At 55.4% G+C, this 20486-nt stretch overlaps 4 protein-coding genes across 6 annotated transcripts in view; 3 read left to right on the forward strand and 1 right to left on the reverse strand.

Annotated features, from left to right (window-relative positions):
- Positions 1–608: 608 nt before the first annotated feature.
- Positions 609–1445, forward strand: LOC119517943 (hemoglobin subunit alpha). The gene is made up of 3 exons (XM_037815022.1): positions 609–770; positions 917–1121; positions 1222–1445. The coding sequence occupies exons 1-3, from the start codon at positions 676–678 to the stop codon at positions 1348–1350; spliced, it is 429 nt and encodes a 142-aa protein (XP_037670950.1). The 5' UTR covers positions 609–675; the 3' UTR covers positions 1351–1445.
- A 3081-nt stretch (positions 1446–4526) lies between these two features.
- On the forward strand, positions 4527–5363 carry LOC119517944 (hemoglobin subunit alpha). The gene is made up of 3 exons (XM_037815023.1): positions 4527–4688; positions 4835–5039; positions 5141–5363. Exons 1-3 carry the CDS (start codon positions 4594–4596, stop codon positions 5267–5269), a joined length of 429 nt encoding a protein of 142 aa, XP_037670951.1. The 5' UTR covers positions 4527–4593; the 3' UTR covers positions 5270–5363.
- Positions 5364–7098: 1735 nt separating this feature from the next.
- LOC119517204 (hemoglobin subunit theta-1-like) lies at positions 7099–7819 on the forward strand. Its single transcript, XM_037813771.1, has 3 exons — positions 7099–7221; positions 7307–7515; positions 7644–7819. Exons 1-3 carry the CDS (start codon positions 7127–7129, stop codon positions 7817–7819), a joined length of 480 nt encoding a protein of 159 aa, XP_037669699.1. The 5' UTR covers positions 7099–7126.
- A 7544-nt stretch (positions 7820–15363) lies between these two features.
- LUC7L (LUC7 like) overlaps positions 15364–20486 on the reverse strand; it is a 39737-nt gene continuing 34614 nt past the window's right edge. For all 3 annotated transcript variants that reach the window (XM_037815019.1, XM_037815016.1, XM_037815020.1), the window contains 3 exons: positions 17085–17114; positions 16437–16604; positions 15364–15715 (listed from right to left, as the gene is read on the reverse strand). In XM_037815019.1, coding sequence (XP_037670947.1) covers positions 15574–15715; positions 16437–16604; positions 17085–17114 — 340 coding nt within the window. In that variant the 3' untranslated portion in view covers positions 15364–15573. The remainder of the gene's footprint in view (positions 15716–16436; positions 16605–17084; positions 17115–20486) is intronic.

The raw sequence follows: 20486 nt of genomic DNA on the forward strand, positions 1-20486 counted from the left end.
AACCGCGGGGGCCCGATTCCACCCCAAGGCGCGCCCTCTCCTGCCCCGAGGTCCTGTCTGTCCATATCCCCAGGGAGCAAGAGGGAAACTGGGGGCGCGATCCTAGCCTTGGGGGAGGAAGGCGCCAAGGGCTGGGAGCTTTCCAACAGCGAAGACGACAGTTGCGGGCTCCAGTCTCTGGTGTGTCCGGAGACCTGGGCCCCGAGCCGGGAGGAGGACTTGATCGCACCTGATGCCCCGCAGCCCCGTGTTGCGTGGACAGTAACGGCGGCGCTCTCGGCTCAGGGCAAAGTTTGGTGCAAAAGCAGCTTCTGCTGCATTTTGGACAAGATTGAGCCCCGCTCTTCCACCTGACAAATGGCAAGTCCGAAGCTGCCCCGGCCGGGGCCACACGTGAGTATACTGTAGACTTGGGGGGCCAGGAACTCGAGTGGAAGTCCCTGAACGGCAGCGGGGGAGGGCCCCGTGGGGGGAGGCGAGGACCGCCCGGCACGCACCCCCCACCCCCCACCCACTCGGCACCCTCCTCCCGGCGGGTCTTCCCCGCCCCCGCTCTGCGGGCCCCGCGCCAGCCAACCAGCGCCGCCCGCCCGGGCGTGGCCCCGCGCCCCGCGCATAAGAGCGCCCCGCGCCGCCGGCCGGCAGCTTCTGCGCAGAGCTCGGCAAGAACTCACCATGGTGCTGTCTGCCGCCGACAAGGCCAACGTCAAGGGCTTCTGGTCGAAGATCGGCAGCCACGCCGGGGAGTATGGCGGCGAGGCCCTGGAGAGGTGAGGACTCGCGTCTCCTCTGCCCCGACAGTCCCGGGGCCCGACGCCCGACGCCCACCCGCGCCCTGCCGCCCCCGCCCCAGCAACCCGCCGGTGGGCGCCGGGACCCCGCCGCGCCCGCCGCTCACCCGCCTTCCCTCCCGCAGGACCTTCTCCTCCTTCCCCACCACCAAGACCTACTTCCCCCACTTCGACCTGAGCCCCGGCTCCGCCCAGGTCAAGGCCCACGGCAAGAAGGTGGGCGAAGCCCTGACCCTCGCCGTCGGCCACCTGGACGACCTGCCCGGCGCCCTGTCCGCCCTGAGCGACCTGCACGCGCACAAGCTGCGGGTGGACCCGGTCAACTTCAAGGTGAGGACGCGGCCGGCCGGAGGGGGCTGGGGCACCGGGGCTCCGGGAGGGGGACCCCGGAGGCCGCCCTGCTGCCCCTGACGCCCCCCTCCCTCCGCAGCTGCTGGGCCACTGCCTGCTGGTCACCCTGGCCCTCCACCACCCTGCCGAATTCACCCCTCCCGTCCACGCCTCCCTGGACAAGTTCATCTCCGGCGTCAGCGCCGTGCTGACCTCCAAGTACCGTTAAGCTGGAGTCTGCCACCCCCGGCCTCGCCCGCAGGCCTCCCTCCCCTCCGCGCACCTCAGCCTCCTGGTCTTTGAATAAAGTCTGAATGGGCGGCAGCCTGGTGTGCCCCTCGCTCTGTGCGTCCGCCGACGGCCAGGGCTGGGTGTGCGTGGTGACGGGGGGGGGGGGGGGGGGGCACGGACCCCTTGGAGGGGAGGGGAGGGGAAGGGAAGGAAGAGGAGAGGAGGCAGCGCAGGGGAAGGGAGTGGAGGCGGCCCACGTCTCTCCCGGGAAGGCGGGAAGTCCCAGGGCTCCTCTCGCCGGTAGAGGTGGAGGCCCTAGAATCGCCACCGTCCTCGCAATCTGGGTGACAGTTACACATACAAATAGATAACAGCTGCTCCTGGTGCAGACGCAGGCACGGGAGCAGTTCCCTGAGCTCCTCTCCCTTCCGACTAGAGCGAAGGGCACAGAAATGGCCTCGCGGGCTCCTGCCCCAGCACAGCCATCCCGGGGGCGGCGGCCGAGCAGGCCAGGGCGCTGTCGCCGAGTGCTGCGTCCCGGGTTCCCGCGGCCGGGCGCCCACTGACGGCTGCCTGCGCGCGGTGTCGCGCCCCTCCTCGGCTCATCACCCGCGGGGTCCTACTGTCCTGCCCGAGGGCAGCACGTGGGGAAGGGCTCCTTCGGAGGAGCTGAAACCCGGACGCCCCGCGGGAAGCTCGCAGCCGCGCGCGCACTCGCCACCGCCGCGCCTCTAGCCCAGCCCCGGCCGAGGCCGCCTGCGAAGGTGGCGCTGGATGGAAGTTGGAGAACCCGGGCGAGGCTCAGCTCGCTCTTTCTCATGACGGCGGGCTGGACTTGGGCTTCTCCGAACGACTGGGGAGTTACCTCCCCTCTTCAACTCTTCCTGTGCCCCGAAGTCCAACCCATTTTTATTTAAACATAGAGAAACATTTTAAAGATTTTAGTTACTCAAAATGTGTCGACATTGGTTCATCCGGGTGTAGCAAACGTTACCACACCAACGCAAGACGTTACTAACGGGGAGGGCTGTGGGGGTGTGCTGGGGGGTTAATGGGGACTCTGTGTTTTCTGTGCAATTTTTATGTAAACCTAGAACTGCTTTAAAAATAAAGTTTATTATTTTAAAAACAAACTAGAATCCACCCTGCTCTGGTAGCCGCCACCTGTGTTCCCGCACACAGCCCTCTTCACCGCGGAGGGCGGGGCGCCCGGACTCCCCCTCCCTGCGCTGAGCAGTCGCGGCTGCAGCTCCAGCGCGGACAAGTGCGCTTTGCAGTGGTTGATGCTGTAGCAGGAAATAATCCTAAGGTGGACACTTCTGCGACCCGCCCTTCTCACCGACCCACGTCCCTCCTCCATCCCTCCTGGTTCCTTCATTCGTTTCCTTTCAGTGTTGTGGGTCATTTCTATATTTCTGTTAAGTTCCTGTTAATATCCTTTGTCTCTTTTCCTTATTTTATGTGGGAGCTCTTTCAATGTTAAGAATATAGGCTGTTAGTTCCTCAAGTCTTGCCTGGGAAAGCACTTACTTGGGGGGGGGGGTTGGAGCAAGAAGGAGAGGGAGGGGTTTGACCCAGGGCCTGGGGTGCCTCTAAGTCCCCAACCTCTTACCCCTGTGTTCTTTAAAGCTAGGACTGGGGCTGGAGCTGTGGGCAGAATCAGGATGGGGAGGGAAAAGGGGAGAGGGTAGGAAGGGGAAGTGGGACTGGTTGGGAGGAGGGGTGTCCCATGGGAGTGAGATGCAAAGATCCTAACACTGGGTGGGGGGCAGAGCAGAGGGGAACACGGCTGAGGCTGGGCTTTGAGCCCCTTCCTCTCCTGGGGGAGGAATGGGGCAGAGAGTGGCCTGAGGGCTGCTCCTCCCACCCACTCCCCAAAGCAAGGTCTTCCCCCAGGCACCCAGGAAGGGGCGTTAGCACTGAGTTCCTGCCCCCCCCCATTCCCCTCCTTGAGTTTTGATGTTCCCCCACCGCCACCTAGCCCAAGAGTTTCACTTTGCCATCAAGGGGTCTGCACCCACTGGCACCCTGCCCTCCCCACCCTCACCAGGCAGAAGAGAGTCCCTCCCTGAAGAGCCCTGAAGGATCTGGCCACAGAGGGCCCCCACCTCATCACCCCCACACCCCCTCTCTCCTCCAGGCACGGGCGCCTCTCCCTCAGGCCCGACTTCACCCTACTCCACTTCAAGTTCACTCATCCTGCAGCCTCACCTCCTCAAGGAAACCCACCCAGACCCTCAGCCTAACCCCATCACCTGGACGCACCGCACACTCCCTCCAGCTCCCTCTGGGCCGCTAACAAGTTTTGCAACGGTTTACTCCCTTGGGTGATAGTTTCATTGGTGTTCCCCTCAGTCTCGTTCAGCAGTTCTTTTGACTCAAGAACTACAGCAAACTACTCGCTGAGCATGAGTCTCGGGTCAGGCGGATGCGGGGAACTGGGAGGGAGCTGGAGCTGGGCTGAGCTAGTGGGGAGTCGTTCACCCATGCAACCGCAGTCCAGAAAGGAGAGGCCCTGCCTCTTTGGGTGGGGGGCCGCAGGAACCCCACCTTGAGCCCCACCCCGTGGGCGATCTGGATCTCGGTTTGCTCCCTCCCGGTGCTCAGTGCTCAGTGGCACTCAGTGACTATCCGCGGAAGGCATGGGGGGCTGGGAGAAGCAAGGCAGGAGGAGATCGGGAGGGGCCAGGAGGGGGGCCCGCAGGCTCCTGACGTCTGGGGCTCTGAGCGTCCTTGTGGGCGGCCCTTCTGCCCCGGCCAAGCCAAGCCTTTCTTCCTTCCCGCGCTCACTCTCCCATTCCTTCATTTATTCTGCTCAAGTTCATGGACGTCCAGTGTGTGCCAATCTGGGTCCAGGGCGGGGCCGCAGACTGACTTTCCTACCTCTGGCCCTCGTGAGAGCGCAGCCCGGGACGAGAAACGCTCAGAAACAGGGAAAGCCGGCCTGGATCCCAGCCCAAGGTGGGGAGGGGCCGTGGCGCACACAGCTTTCCCGAGAGCGGATGGGACCCGCGCCCAGCAGCGGGCGGGGGGGCGGGAGAAACGTCCTGAGTCGGGGCGCAGGCGCCCCCTGCCGTGGGTGCACCCTGCCAGCCCCCCATCACCCCCCAACTCTCCCCAACCCGGGCCCCGCGCCAGCCAACCAGCGCCGCCCGCCCGGGCGTGGCCCCGCGCCCCGCGCATAAGAGCGCCCCGCGCCCCGGGCCGGCAGCTTCTGCGCAGAGCTCGGCAAGAACTCACCATGGTGCTGTCTGCCGCCGACAAGGCCAACGTCAAGGGCTTCTGGTCGAAGATCGGCAGCCACGCCGGGGAGTATGGCGGCGAGGCCCTGGAGAGGTGAGGACTCGCGTCTCCTCTGCCCCGACAGTCCCGGGGCCCGACGCCCGACGCCCACCCGCGCCCTGCCGCCCCCGCCCCAGCAACCCGCCGGTGGGCGCCGGGACCCCGCCGCGCCCGCCGCTCACCCGCCTTCCCTCCCGCAGGACCTTCTCCTCCTTCCCCACCACCAAGACCTACTTCCCCCACTTCGACCTGAGCCCCGGCTCCGCCCAGGTCAAGGCCCACGGCAAGAAGGTGGGCGAAGCCCTGACCCTCGCCGTCGGCCACCTGGACGACCTGCCCGGCGCCCTGTCCGCCCTGAGCGACCTGCACGCGCACAAGCTGCGGGTGGACCCGGTCAACTTCAAGGTGAGGACGCGGCCGGCCGGAGGGGGCTGGGGCACCGGGGGCTCCGGGAGGGGGACCCCGGAGGCCGCCCTGCTGCCCCTGACGCCCCCCTCCCTCCGCAGCTGCTGGGCCACTGCCTGCTGGTCACCCTGGCCCTCCACCACCCTGCCGAATTCACCCCTCCCGTCCACGCCTCCCTGGACAAGTTCATCTCCGGCGTCAGCGCCGTGCTGACCTCCAAGTACCGTTAAGCTGGAGTCTGCCACCCCCGGCCTCGCCCGCAGGCCTCCCTCCCTCCGCGCACCTCAGCCTCCTGGTCTTTGAATAAAGTCTGAATGGGCGGCAGCCTGGTGTGCCCCTCGCTCTGTGCGTCCGCCCACAGATCCCTTTCAGGGGAGGGGAGGGGAAGGGGAGGGGAAGGGGAGGGGAAGGGGAGGGGAAGGGGAGGGGAAGGGAGGGCAACTCCAGCCAGTTTGGCTGCAGGAACGCGCTGATGCCCAGCCTGGGCTGCTCTGCCCCATCCAGTCGCTCCTTTCTGCATTTCATTCCCAGAACTGGCATGTTCGCATGGCTTTGTTGAAATGATATATTCATTTTCTATTCTGACACCTCTTTGTGCGCATGCGCGCGCGCGCGCGCGCGCGCACACACACACACACACACACACACACACACACACACACACACACACACACACACACACACACACACACACACACACACACACACACACACACACACACTTTTGCTGTCCGCCTGACCTTGGGCGATTGCCCAGGCTCCACACCCCTTGGGAGCCTCATTGGGTGCCACACCCTCATCAGTCCCCTCAAAGCCTCCCAAATACTCACTCCCCATCGTGGTCAAGGCAACTGCAGAGATCGCGAGCAATTCCCTGGAGGCATCTCTCCCACCTGATGCCATCTCCCGGGACCCTGGAGCCACCACCCCTGGAGCCACAGTGGAGGGGAGACCCAGGGCCAGGGACTCTGACTGGACCTGTGCTCAGCTGAACTCCCTTTCCTGAGGAGTTAGTTGGCCCTGGAGCACAGGGGATCTGGGGGTGACTTTCAGGTGCCAGGCCTGGAAGGCAACACCCGCTGAGAGTGGGAAACCCCCCTCCCTAGGCTCAGAATTTGTTCCTAATTGTGAGGACAGGCCCCTCCTGGGTACACTCACATCCTGTTAGGGACCCTCAGAAAGAACTCCCCAGCAGAACTCTATTGTGAGGGAAAGGAGTCGGCTGAGGGCCTCACAAGAGGGAGAGCTCCCAGGGTCCATCAGCAGATGACCCTGTAAACAAAATGTGGTCTAGCCATCCCATGGACTATTAGTCATAAAAAGGAATGAATTCATGATCGATGGCACAGTATGAACCTTGAAAACAGACTCAAGGAAATAGGCCAGATAAAGGACAACTATCATGTGAATCCATGTTTGTGAAATGTGCTGAACAGGCAAGTCCATGGAGAAGTCTGGTTAGTGGCCGACAGGGCCTGGGGAGACAGGAATGGGAGAGACAGCTGGTGGTGCAGGGTTTTTTCTGGGGGAGAAGGGGGAGCGGGGTTGTTGGTGCAAAACATTGTGGGTGTATTAATGCCACTGAACCATACACTTCAAAATGGATAAAACGGTAAATTTTATATTATGTGAGTTCTACAACAATTAAAAAAAAAAAAAAAAAAGATGCAGCAGGGTGGTGCCTGGAGCCAAGTGAGTGCTGCACAGATGTAGACTGTTATCACGGGGGTACACCATAGGTGCTCAATGAATGCCCACTGCACTGAAATGAACATGGGCTCTGGGCATGGCACCTGACATCTGTTATCCGTTAAATTCTCACAAGAACTCTGTGAAGAAAAAAGCCTTCATCCTTGATTTCCTCGATATAATAAATGAGAAAATAGACTCAGGAGACTGAGAACCGGAGGTCCAAAAGCCGAGCTAAACTGCAGTGGTATTTTAATAATAATGACGCATACCTAATGCCACTTTCCACAGAATAAGCACCCTAAACGATGGGGGCCTCGGGGTGCAGGCAGGCCCTGCGCTCCCGGACCCGCGCGGCGGGCGCCCTCCGGAGGCGGCGCGGGCCAGACCGGGCCACCATGGCGCTGTTGACCGCGGACCGGGCGGCGGCGCGCGCGCTGTGGAGGAAGCTGGGCAGCAACGTCGTGGTCTACGCCACCGAGGCCCTGCAGAGGTGCGGAAAGGCCCGGGCCTCTCGGGGGAACCGGCTCCGCGCGGATCCCGCCGCGCCCGCCGCTCACCCGCCTTCCCTCCCGCAGGACCTTCCCCTCCTTCCCCGCCACCAAGACCTACTTCCCCCACTTCGACCTGAGCCCCGGCTCCGCCCAGGTCCAGGCCCACGGCAAGAAGGTGGGCGACGCCCTGACCCTCGCCGTCGGCCACCCGGACGACCTGCCCGGCGCCCTGTCCGCCCTGAGCGACCTGCACGCGCACAAGCTGCGGGTGGACCCGGTCAACTTCAAGGTGAGGACGCGGCCGGCCGGAGGGGGCTGGGGGGGCGAAGGAACCCGGTGGGGTCGGAGGGGCGCTGGGAGGCCGTGGGCGGGGACCCCGCGGCGCGGGCCGAGCGCAGCGCCACCCTGACCCCCACAGCTCCCGGCCGCTGTCTGCTGGTGACCTTCGCCCGGCACTACCCTGGCGACTTCGGCCCTGCCCTGCACGCCGCGCCCGACAGGTCTCTGAGCCACGTGACGTCGGCGCTGGCCTCCAAGTACCGCTGGAATCGGGGGCAGGACCCCAGCCGCCCCCTGCCGCGAGGTCCTGCTGTTTGAGTAAAGTCCTAGCGTGCAACCCGCGCGTGCGCTCTCTCTGCGGGGGATGCGCGCCGGGCCGACAGGACTTCCGGATCCCAAGTCCCAAATCCGGATCGTGAACTTCTGCCCAGACGCACACAGCCCTGGGCCGCGGGCACACCTGGGCGCAGAGCGGCGGCTTCAGGCCCCGCGGGGCTGCTGGCTTCCGCTGGCTTCCGCCGCCTCCCGCCTCCTCCCCGACCCGGGGGCGCCTGCGGGCGCAGCGGCCGAGGTCGTGAGGGAACTGAGCCCCCTGCTGGCGGACCCGCGCGGCACGTTCTGGGGGACTGCAGGGGTCGGTCCGGGAGGCTTGGGGTGAAAGCCCCTCCGTGGCTGGACCCTGGATCCGGCCAGGCCGGACCAGGGCAGCCGGCCGGCGCCGCACCTGCACTGCCCGGCTACTCTTTTCTTGCTTGCCTGCTATTATTTCCTCATAAAATCAATTGTCAATACAAAACTTAGGGTAAAAAATACTCCACTTACTGCACCTTCCCAGCAAGGAGTAAGTTCAGCACGTCCATTATCTCTTCCATTCCCACTTGACTCATGGAGAGACTAAGGTTCAAAAACGTCAGAGGACATAGAAGTCAGAGCCTGGAGCACATGTGCAGCTCTGGCACGCACACAGATCACATGCACAGCACACATGTCGTCCACACAGATACACATGGAGAGACACTGCAGAAACAGGTAAAGAGGTCCAGGCATACCGGGAGACTTTTCCTTGGGAAATGCTATCCTCAAACGTGACATTGGGGGAAAGGCAGAGAGACTGGATTGTATCAAGAAAAAACTCAATATGGGGAGAAAGTAAGAGATCACAAGCTAAGTTGAGAGCCCAGGAAAAAGGTATTTTCAAACTGTGGCAGAAAAATTGTATCTCTACCATAAAAGGTAGACTTCCAAACCCTTTTTGCCTTCTCCCCAGGCAACTAACAGTATACTCACAGTGGCCAAGAGACACTAGAAACTATGCTCAAAGCCATGCAAACTGAAACGCAGGTTAACAAGCTGCCTGTCACAGTGAAAACTACCAAAAAGGTAATATTTTCAGTTTAACATTCTGTGGAAGTGTCATTGGGCATAGCCTTCTGTGAGGGCAATTCAGATGCATAGTTGTAACCTGGTGAATGTTAACTGGCACTCTAGGGGCTGATGTGCTGGTAGCATCTGCCAATTTCGATGGGAAACGATTTCAAGCTACCAACATGATGTCACTGGTCAGGGAGCCCGGGACAGAGCGCACCATCCTGCACTATTCCTGCTCCACTGATACAATAGCTATAAACCACCTCAAGAGCAGAGAGACAATAAAACGTAGTAACAATGAGTTTTCAGTCTTTATTATCTTTGTTTTACCATGATCTGTTTACTTGTAAATTTATATAATTTTCAATAGTGGCCGGGCTTAACAACTAGCTCTCAAAATTCCTGAAAACTTGGCAGCCAGTAAAGTAGGCTCTAGCACTTGTATACTCTCTAAGCCTTTAATCCTTCTTTCTGGGAATAATCCCACAGAAAATAGTGGCACACAGACATGAAAATATATGTGCAATTGTTCTTTGCAGAACTGTTTATTAGAGCAAAGAAGTAAAAATAAAGAAACAATATGGCAAACCACCACCATGTTCACCAATGGAAGAGAGGCCGGACAAATCACGGTCTGGCCACACGAGAGGACGCCCATGCAGCTGGCAGAAGTGGCAGCCAGCCAGAGCAGACACGGGGACTCAAGACCTGCAGCGTGGGCCAGCTGGAGTCAGCGTGTGCAGCAGTCACAGGAAGAGGTGAAAGAACAGCCAGCCCTGAGCAGGAGCGCCTACTTAAATTCTGAGCCCAGGTGCCTCACCTGCCTTGTCCCAGCCCCAGCCCCAGGAGTCCCTGCCCTTCAGGCAGAAGGAAAATGACCCTAGGGGGACATGAGAGATGTAAGAAGGAATTAATAACAATTAATACAATGAAGGTGACAGATATGTGTAGATACAAATGACTACAATGTCTATGGGGTTAAAAGGAAACAAGGTGTTCAGTGGAGCCCAAGTGCTCTGAGGTCCTTGTATCATTTGGGAGGCAGAGGTTTTCTAATATTAACTTCCGATTTTGCTGAGTGTTTCTAATAGCTGCTGCAGCAAATCGTCACAAATTTGGTGGTTTAAAGCGTACAAATTCACTCTTTCACCAGCTTACAGGTCAGAATTCCAAAATTAGCTTCTCGGAGCCAAAATCAAGGTGTCTGCAGCGTACACCCTGTGGAGGTTCTAGGGGAGAACTTTGCCGCTGCCAGCTGCAGAGCCACCCTGGCCCCCGGGACTCCCCCACCTCCACCCCACAGGCTGGGAGCACCTTTGTCCAGTCGTCACACTGCTGCCTTCTGTTTTCAAAGGACCCCTCTGACCACATCTAGTGCTGACCTGTATAATCCAGGAGAATCTCCCAACTTAATCAGGTACCTACAGTCCCTCTTCCCAAATAAGGGACAGGAACCTGGCTGCAAAGCTTTGGAAGCCATTATTCAGCCCACCACGGTAAGCATGCATGTTGAAAATTCTAGGGCAGCCACAGAAGAACAGAAACAGAGGGTATGACTATCAAACTAGCAGAGAGGAGAAAACAGACTGTTAAAAAACATCCCAAGGCAACCCTGCTCCCTCATCACTAAAGGGCAAAAATGGAGAGAAAAAGAAAGAAAATGGGTATGATAAATACAGAAAGCCCAAAATGAGATGCAACAAAATCAAATATAGTATTAACTACATTGATTGTAAATGACTTAATAGCTCCAAACAAAGAAAAAGGATCAAAGAGACTTTAAAGCAAAAAACATGGCGTCAGAAGAGTGCCGTCAGTGTGACGGCAGCAGCACGCCCCTAGAGCCTGCGTGGTTGCCTGGGACTACCTTCTAACCCACAGAATCCGGCAAAGGGGATGGGATGTCCCTCCCATGATTAAGTCAGATGCACCTCCCCCTAGCTAGGCCTGGTTGGCTTTGAAGAAGCCACAACTGAATGAGAAAGGGATGGTAAGCTAGCTCACCACTGGAGAGAAAAACGATCCACTGAACACATTACACAAAGGTGGACTCCAAATGTATCTTAACATGAAAGGTTAAAACCACAGAATTAGTGCAAGTACATGAAGAAAAATCTGTGTAACCTAAGGCAGGGAAAGGCTCCTTCATCCTTCACAGCACAAACCCGAAGTCCGCCTTGGTGTGTGTGCAGCCCATGCTCCCAGCGTGGATTGCTGGTCCTGGTTCTGGAGGGAGCAGAGTAGCCCGTGCACACGATGGGAGTGTGCACGCGTGGCTTAGTCCCTCTCGCTCACTGCACGCGAGAAGGCAGCTGTGCAGAAGGAGCTACTGAGCTCCCCTACAGAACATCGTGGGAACGCAGGAAAAGTCCTGGCTGCTTGCGGCAAGGACTGCTGGCTGTAGGACATATGGCACAGTGCCAGGGACCGTGAGGAAACTACTTCCTAGGGAAGAAGGACATTCCTATGGTGTCAACGGGGAAATCCCAGGGCCACGTGCACAAAGGACCATGGAAGCTGCTACGCTTCGGCCTTGAACTATTCTCTAGACTCAAAGTACGGATAAGCCCTGAGGGAGAGCACTCGCCCAGATCCATCTACAAAGGTGGGGAAAGATGTTTTCTTTTTCTCCTTCTTTCTAGCATTCATAACACTAGCCAGAGACAAGATTAAGGAACAGATGGCTCGGAGTCTAAATTCCAGTACATTAACATATCAAAATGTCCAGGTTTCAAAAAGGATACAAAACCAGGAGGCGACGGCCCAGGCAGAGGAGAAGATTCAAGCATGAGAAACCATCAACGAGCAGGACCAGACCCAGGACATTTCAAAGACTGAAAAACAAAAAACAAAAAACAAAAAAGGTCCTAAATATGCTCAAAGAACTAAAGGAAAACAGGAAAGTGATAGATGAACACAAAGAAGTTATCAAAAGACAGACAGAAATTATGAAAAGGAACCAAACACAGATGAAGATCTCAGTAACAGAAATTAAAATTCCCATCGGGGTTCAACAGCAGAAGCTGGCAGAGACAGAATTGGAGAACTTGAAGACAAGTGAATTCATCCCGTCTGAGGAACAGAAAGTGGAAAGAATGAAGAAGTGACTAGAGCCTGAGGACACCATTAGCATACCAAGATAAAGTCCATCAAGCACAGGAATCCCAGAAGAGGAACTCCAAGTAGAATAAATCCAAACACGGCAGACCCACACCACACCACATTATAATCACACGGTTGGATGCCAAAGACAGAGGATTGTGAAAGCAGCAAGAATGAAATGTGTCAAGTACAAGGGGCCTCAATGGATTCAACGCCAATTTCTACCACAGAGGGAGAAAGCAGTAACAACGTATTTAACAGTGCTGAAAGCCAAAAAAATGCCAACCATTCCAAGTAGTTGAGATGGAAAGTTTATGCTGTATGAAGAAGGAAGGAAGGAGGAAAAGAAGGGAGGAAGGAAGAAAGCAACTAAAGGGACAACAATTAAAGGCAATACATGATCCTGGGTGGGATCTAGCAAGGGAGGAGAAAAGGCTCAAAGAGACATTGTTGGGCCATATGAAAAACGTGGAATACAGACTGTAAGCTTTATGTCAATAAATTTCTTGAAAACTGCATTTGAGGTGGTTACATAAGTGAATATCCTTGTTTTATGGAAATGTACATGTAAGTATTAAGTGTTCAAGGAGCACAAAGCATACAACCTACTCTCAATAGTTTAGAAAATAAACAGATGGGCAGACAGATGGAAGGAAAAATGATACAACAAATGTGGTAAAATGTTAAAATTGGTGGATCTGGGTACCTGGGAGAGAGGGGATACGCTGGAGTCCTGCATATGAGAGGTATGTTTATTATTTTTGCAACTGTCCTGTAAGTTTGAAATTATTAAAAAAAAAAAAAAAAGTTTAATGAAAAAACTATTAAGGAAAATGGATCAGGGGACAAAAAGGCAACTTGGAGAAGAACTCACAAGGTGAACAAGAAGAGAGGCTCAGACACATGGGTAACCCAACAGAAGAGAACCCTGTCCCTCCCGACTGCCCCACGTGAACACCAGGCACAAGGCCTTCCAGGTGTCGGCCGTGACGGGCGGAGGCGCTCGCTGTGCTGACAGGCAGGACTGGGTGTCCTGGTGCAGCTCCACGGACGGAGCCCTGGAGATCGGGGTGGCTGTTTCCAGTGGGCATCGGAGAGCCTGGCCCGGCCCAGAGACCTCGAAGCGCAATCGAGCAGGAGTCACAGGGCTCAGGGCCCAAACCCAAGGTCCGGAGAGGGGCACGGCAGCTGTTTCTCAACCCCCTCAGGTGGTTCTGACACACGGCACAGTCCTGGAACCTCTGCATTTGGTCAATCTCCCAAGAGACGGGCCCTGTGTGGTCAATCCTCCCTGCACCCACTCCCAACCCAGGGTCCCTTGGGGGCACTGCATATCCAGCTCCTGCTCCCCTGTAGTGTGCTGGGCACCACCTCCCCAAGAAGCACTCTGCCGTCACCCGGCTTCCCCTGACTTGGGTCTGGGCTCGTGTGGCTTCCTCAGGAGCATACCCCCACCCAGCACCCCGAAACAGAACCACAGAGAGTGAGTGAGTCAAGGGCTGCTTCACACTGCACTTCCCCTGCCCTGGAGGCTCAGGGGCGTCTGGAAGGCTGGGAGGGAGAGCCAGGCCCTCAGGCCCTGCTTTCTGGTGGAGGCTCCACCCAAGAAATCTTCCCTCTTCCTTTCTGGAACCATTCCTCCAGGAAAGCTTCCCTCAGGGCTGAAGTTGAGGGCTCTGCAGATGGAGCTGCACGTTGTCCCACCAGCCCAGCACCTGGGACTGCACACCAGGTCACAGCGCAGGGACCCACACCCAGCTGCCACTCACTCTGCCTCCCCGAGACCCCCGCAACCACTCCAGGATGTCTTCCATTGCATCCACTTTCTAAACCCCAAGGGGGAGGTCCCTGTGCACTGAGACAAACATGCCTGCTGGCCTGGCGGGGACACCACCCACCAAGCAAAGCCAAAGTTCACTCTCATCGCCTTGTCAATTGCTCGTGACTGACGTGTGGAAGAGCGTCCCACAGGCGAGGCAGAGCTGCCCCGGCCTGGACCACGGGCAAGGCTGGGTCCCTTAGCGGAGGGCTGGGCCCGGTGCCCCGGAGAAGCTGAAGAGACCCTGCAGCCAGTCCCAAGCCCAGATGCGCCCCGCCAGCACCCACCCTCCAAGCGACTTACAGTCATCCACGTGGAAACGAGGGACTCACCACCGAGTGAGAAACAGGACAATGAGGTTCCCCTAGGGTGGACCGCAAGGCAGTGCTTGGGTGCAGGAAGCTGCTGGGGAGCAAGGAGAAGGAGAGTGGGAAGAGGGGAAAGTCCCCGAGGGCACAGCAAGTGGCACAGCGGGAGAGGGCTGGGACAGAAGAGACACTGCATCCTGAGCACCAGAGACCATGGGTACAGCTTTCCCATGAAAGCCTGTTCCCTGGCTGGACACACACACATGTTCATGCCCAGACCATTCAGAGCAGCAACAACTCTGCGGCTGGCTGAGGAGGCCGTGGTGAGACGCTGTCTGGGTGAGGAGACCCTGGGGACAGCGAGCCAGACTCACCTGTTCAACCCCACACCAGGAGGGCAGGCCTGCACACCACACCAAGGCCCAGGAACACGAGCCTTTAATGTGAGATCCAACTTGCAAGCCAAGGTGCTAGTAAAAATAAACAGGAACAACAAAAACCAATATAATGCCAGTCACAAACTGACCCAGCACGGGTTTTTCTCCCCAGTCCTTTCCTAGAAGGGAAGAGAGAGCAGGGGCCATTAGCCCCAGAAAGATGCTGGTGGTCACCAGAACACGCTGATGCCTGTGCCGGCCACAATGAGCCACCCAGACAAGAGTGGAACCTCACCTCCGCAAGGACAGAGGCGTAGGGCTGGCTCCCCGCAGATACAGACACAAATCCCCAAAAGCGGAAAAGGCACTACCAGCGTCTACAGGAAGTTAACACCACAATGCTTTGAGAAGCATTTTTTGTGTGTTCAGGTGTTGCCCTGTGTGAGCACACAGGAATGGCAGGAAGAGCTGAAGGCAGTTAACCTCCGCCATCAGTTGAACCCTCCACACCCCACCTAAGCCAGCACCCCTCTCCTCTATGGACTTCTGGGTGCTGTCTGGATGTTACCCAGGGGCCTTTCTTTGCCCTGAGTAATCCCGGAAAGGAGCTGTGCAGCACAGCTCACCTGGGCAACTCAGATGCTCAGAAGCAGCACAGCACGTCCCACACTGCCGCACACACCTCTGTCCGTCGGGTGGGAGGATGGGGGCAGAGAAGAGGTCCCACCGCACACCAGATGCCAAACATCAAGAGGGGGATCCAGGTGACCAGACCTCACGGAAACGAGGGGACCACCACCCAGCACCCTCCTGCCCACCATGGAGGCCGCCGGGAAGGGTCTAGGAGCCGGAAGGAGTAGCAGAGCAACGCGCACCATGAGTGACAGGTCATGTTTCGAGGCAGTCTGTCAGGTTTATTATTCCTACTCAACAGAACCCCAAAACACAGGAGCAACTCTGTACATCTCTAGAAACTCGCGGCTAGCTCCAAAACAATAGAAACTTTGAACTACAAAAGATGAGTCATATTCAGCAAATATGAAGGGTAACTTCGGGCTTTGCCGAGCATTCTAAGACTATTTACACGCTCCAGTGGGCTCAGAGCTCGCCGGCCTCCTTCTCCTCCGACCTCCGTGGTGCTGTCTTCCCGTTGGAGCTCTCAAGCCTCCAGTCGACAGCACCTCTCTCACTCCGTCCTCTCTCCCAGGACTCCTCTCTCGACGCCCGCTCTCTGGAGAACCTGGGAAATGTGAACCCAACGCTCAGCAGAAGTCGTTTCCCTCCGGGCTGGTGACAAAGGGGCCCCTACCCACCCACCCATCACCCCCGGAGACCCAGGAATGCAGAGGGACGTCTGACCACCAAGAACTGAAGTTTGCAAAACACTTTCAATAACAGGGAAAGCTTACACCATAATGTAAAGGAAAATACAACAAAACTATGTGCCAGTAACGATGAATTATGTAAAAATAAAGTGGTTAAAAAAAAAAAAAAAAGGCTCAAACCAAGCACACCAAAGGCTCATGTGGTGGCCTCTGAGTGTGGGGAGTGCTTGATTTCTGGCCTGATCATGGGCTCTGAGTATCAGAGGGACAGTCAGCCCAGGACTGGGACCCCAGGTCTGCGTAATGGCGGTGGGGTGCGCTGAAGGGACACAGCGTGTGCTCCCTGGGCAGGCGGGCAGCACGCTGGCAGCCAGGGCCATGCCCACGTGCAAGGTGTGATCCCAGGACCACCCCTGTCCCAGCCCTCTGAGTCCACCCCGTGCCATGGGTCGAGGAGGCCCTAGAGCCCCGACAAGGCCTCACACGGTCCCACAGACACCTGGCCAGGCCTCCAGGCCAAGGCCCAGCCCGTCTCTACCAGGTGGGCAAGGGGCACTGCCAACAGCTCCAGCAGACCCTGGGAACACGGGAAGGGCTCACTCCTGCTTGCAGCTACTGAGGAGTCAGAGTAGTTACTTGTATTTCGAACTCCGGTCCCTGGAAGTCCGGCGGTGGCCGCGGCTGTGGCTCCGGGAGCGGCTCCGGTGGCGCCGGTGTCTGTCTCGGGACCGGGACCGGGAAGCCTTCCGCCGCTCCCGGGAGGTAGACCTGGACCGCCTGCGACGGCGGTCCCGAGAGCGGGACCTGCAGAAGAGGAGACCAGGGCTCTGAGGGTAACACCAAAGCAGCCAGCAAACGCCTCGGCCGCACCCCTGACCCAAGACCCTCCCTCAGGCTGCCTCTCATTGCAGCAGCAGCACCCCTGTGGCCTCCTCTCCCAGCAGGCTGCGCTCACTGCTCCTCTTTTCTGTATGTATCTACAAGCGAGGCTCAAACTGGTCCTATCAGTTAACTTCTGGCCAGACCTGTACCACCGATGCCTCAGGAAAAGTACTTTCTGCCATGAAACTCTTTGCAAGCCCACAGGCCTTGGCAATCTTCCCTCCACTAACAAAGTGGGCTCCTCCATGCACCAATCCTGACCAACCCCACTGACAGACACAGCTCAGGTCTTGCCGCTGAGCTCCTGCCCACCAGACTGCAACTGACTGAGATTAAGTAAAAAGAAAACGAGTGGAAGAAACACATCTGACTGAGAACACCTTACTAGATCTGGAAGCCTACCTCCTGCGATCTCTGGTTCTTGATCCAGACCTAAAAAAAGGAAAAACAGTCAGCAACTTCCCCAAACACCCCAGACCTTAGCACCTGAGGGGAGATGGCCCAAGCCCAGGGACGGGGGTACAGACTTCCCCAGAGAACTTGTTTGCTGGCCCAGCCGCCCCCTCCCTCCCAGTGCTCGCCCACAGGAAGGAACCAACACTGGGAGCCAGATGTGAGCAGCTGCACTCAGCCTTCAGCAGCCAGCTCCACCCTCACCCACAGACACTGCACAGGACGGGGCAGAGTCTAAACCACCAGAAAGGCACCAAAGTTACAGCAAAGCCTTGGCTGTGAACAGTGGGCCTGTTGCTAGGGGAAGGTCAAGCTGCTCCACCAGGAGTCCCAGCTGACCAGCAGTGGAAAATCGCAGCGCAGGAGAGCGCCCGGGGGCCCTGCTCTGGGGACACCAGCATGGCCAGGAGAGGCAGTGACGAAGGCCTGTCACACACTGTGGGTAGGAGGCGATTTGACAAAGCCTCCAGAAAGCAATCTTGCAACACTTCCTCGAATTTTAAATATTGAATTCCTCTGTCCCAGGAATTCAGAGGAATCTTATGAAACAAACACAAACATGCAGGATTACCAGAGTACCGCTCAAAAATGCTTTTAAAAAATTAGTCATCGTGGAATATGACTCCCGGGGAGGAATGTAGACCCGGCATCGTGGGATGGAGAACATCTTCTTGACCAAAAGGGGGATGTGAAAGGAAATGAAATAAGCTTCAGTGGCAGAGAGATTCCAAAAGGAGCCGAGAGGTCACTCTGGTGGGCACTCTTACACACACTTTAGACAACCCTTTTTAGGTTCCAAAGAATTGGGGTAGCTGGTGGTGGATACCTGAAACTATCAAACTACAATCCAGAACCCATGAATCTCGAAGACAGTTGTATAAAAATGTAGCTTATGAGGGGTGACAATGGGATTGGGAAAGCCATAAGGACCACACTCCACTTTGTCTAGTTTATGGATGGATGAGTAGAAAAATAGGGGAAGGAAACAAACAGACAAAGGTACCCAGTGTTCTTTTTTACTTCAATTGCTCTTTTTCACTCTAATTATTATTCTTGTTATTTTTGTGTGTGTGCTAATGAAGGTGTCAGGGATTGATTTAGGTGATGAATGTACAACTATGTAATGGTACTGTAAACAATCGAAAGTACGATTTCTTTTGTATGACTGCGTGGTATGTGAATATATCTCAATAAAATGAAGATAAAAGAAAAAAAAAAAAAAAAAGGAGCCAAGAGGTCACTCTGGTGGGCACTCTTATGCACACTTTAGGTTCTAATGAATTGGGGTAGCTGGTGGTGGATACCTGAAACTATCAAACTACAACCCAGAACCCATGAATCTTGAAGACACTTGTATAAAAATGTAGCTTATGAGGGGTGACAATGGGATTGGGAAAGCCATAAGGACCACACTCCACTTTGTCTAGTTTATGGATGGATGAGTAGAAACATAGGAGAAGGAAACAAACAGACAAAGGTACCCAGTGTTCTTTTTTACTTCAATTGCTCTTTTTCACTTTAATTATTATTCTTGTGTGTGTGCTAATGAAGGTGTCAGGGATTGATTTAGGTGATGAATGCACAACTATGTAATGATACTGTGAACAATCGAATGTACAATTTGTTTTGTATGACTGCGTGGTATGTGAATATATCTCAATAAAATGAAGATAAAAAAAAAAAAGAAATAAGCCGTGAAAAAAAAAAAAAAAAATTAGTCATCCATGACTCCCAGGGGTGCAAATCTCTCTGGCAACGTGGGACAGGACTCCTGGGGATGAGCCTGTGCCGGCATCGTGGGATTGGGAAAATCTTCTAGACCCAACGGGAGAAAAAAATAAAGTTCTAGTGGCTGAGACTCAGGTGGAGTCAAGAGGTCACTCTGGAGGGCATTCTTATGTGCTATATAGACATCCCTTTTTTAGTCTTTAGTATATTGGAATAGATGGAAGGAAATACCTGAAACAGTCTAACTGCAACACGGTAACCTTGATTCTTGAAAACAACTGTATAATTATGTAGCTTACACAGTGTAACTGTGTGATTGTGAAAACCTTGTGGCTCACACTCCCTTTAACCAGTGTATGGACAGATGAGTACAAAAATGGGGACAAAAATTAAATGAAAAATAGGGTCGGATGGGGGAGATGGAATGTTTTGGGTGTTCTTTTATACTTTTATTTTTACTCTTATTTTTATCTTTTTTTGGAGCTATGAAAATGTTTCGAAATTGACTGTGGTGATGAATGTACAACTATACAAATGGTACTGTGAACGACTGTACGGTATGTGAATATATCACAATAAAACTGAATTTTAAAAATTAATCATCAAAAAGAATAATGCAAAACTCAGAGTCAAAATCTAGAATATAGGTTACCAGAGGCCAGAGTGGGAAGAGGGGTAGGAAATACGGAATTAAGGCTTAAAATGTACAGAGTTCCTATTTAGGGCGATGGAAAAGTTTTGATAATGGATGGTGGGGATGGTAGTACAACACTGTAACATAATTAATGGCACTGAATTATTTATTTCAGTATGGTTAAAAGGAGAAACTGTTATGTATGCTATTACAAAAAAAATTTTTAAATCCATGGAACTGCACAAGACAGTGAACCCTAGGTTAAACCAGGAACTGCAGTGAAATTGTGCTTTCATCAGCAAGGCAAGGTGTTAATAATAGGGTGGTGTATGGGAATCCTGTATTTTAAGCATGCTTGTTCTGTGAAACCACAACTTCTCTAATTAAAACAGTACATAAATAAATAAGGAAAGGCCATAAGCTGGAAAAAGAAATTTAACTTAACAGAGATGACTGAACAGCCAACGATGCCCCCATACCCTGGCTGCTCAGGGGCCACTCAACAGAGCTGAGGGTTTCACGTGTCCAGTCACAGGACACCCTGAGAGGCAAGGTGACTGCGACACCACCACAGCAGCAGGCGACACTGCCTGTGGGACGCGTGTGCTTTGCTCGCTGTGTGTTTACAGTGCTTGGATCTATTCATACGAGTCTACCAGATGGACATTCAACGAGAGGAAAACCCCAACACTACAGTAAGCACGTGACCTTTCTCAGCTCCCTGACCTTCCAAGGACAATGAAGCCTTAAGCAGAGTGGGTCACTTCCTGCACCTTTCTCCTGAGCTTCTCTTGCACCCTCAGCACCCACACCTGGGTGTCCCCCAGGAAAACCCAATTCTCATCACCACCTCCTGCCCACACCCTGGCCGGCTCTCAAAGTCCAGGCCATTCACTCATCAGCAAGTACTCTCAGCTCTGACCCCAGAGGCATCCAGACGCCTCCTGCTGCCCACCTGATTCAAACCACCAACCCCTCGCCCAGACTCG

Source organism: Choloepus didactylus, chromosome 21, assembly GCF_015220235.1.
Source record: "Choloepus didactylus isolate mChoDid1 chromosome 21, mChoDid1.pri, whole genome shotgun sequence".
Taxonomy (NCBI): Eukaryota; Metazoa; Chordata; class Mammalia; order Pilosa; family Megalonychidae; genus Choloepus; species Choloepus didactylus.

Excerpts from the sequence above, each read along its gene's own strand:
- LOC119517204 (XM_037813771.1), top strand. The coding sequence starts at position 7,127 with ATGGCGCTGTTGACCGCGGACCGGGCGGCGGCGCGCGCGCTGTGGAGG. Across the intron at positions 7,222-7,306 it reads GCCACCGAGGCCCTGCAGAG|GACCTTCCCCTCCTTCCCCG; the intron begins GTGCGGAAAGGC and ends TCCCTCCCGCAG. Across the intron at positions 7,516-7,643 it reads CCCGGTCAACTTCAAGGTGA|CCGGCCGCTGTCTGCTGGTG; the intron begins GGACGCGGCCGG and ends CCCCCACAGCTC.
- LOC119517943 (XM_037815022.1), top strand. The coding sequence starts at position 676 with ATGGTGCTGTCTGCCGCCGACAAGGCCAACGTCAAGGGCTTCTGGTCG. Across the intron at positions 771-916 it reads GGCGGCGAGGCCCTGGAGAG|GACCTTCTCCTCCTTCCCCA; the intron begins GTGAGGACTCGC and ends TCCCTCCCGCAG. Across the intron at positions 1,122-1,221 it reads TGGACCCGGTCAACTTCAAG|CTGCTGGGCCACTGCCTGCT; the intron begins GTGAGGACGCGG and ends CTCCCTCCGCAG.
- LOC119517944 (XM_037815023.1), top strand. The coding sequence starts at position 4,594 with ATGGTGCTGTCTGCCGCCGACAAGGCCAACGTCAAGGGCTTCTGGTCG. Across the intron at positions 4,689-4,834 it reads GGCGGCGAGGCCCTGGAGAG|GACCTTCTCCTCCTTCCCCA; the intron begins GTGAGGACTCGC and ends TCCCTCCCGCAG. Across the intron at positions 5,040-5,140 it reads TGGACCCGGTCAACTTCAAG|CTGCTGGGCCACTGCCTGCT; the intron begins GTGAGGACGCGG and ends CTCCCTCCGCAG.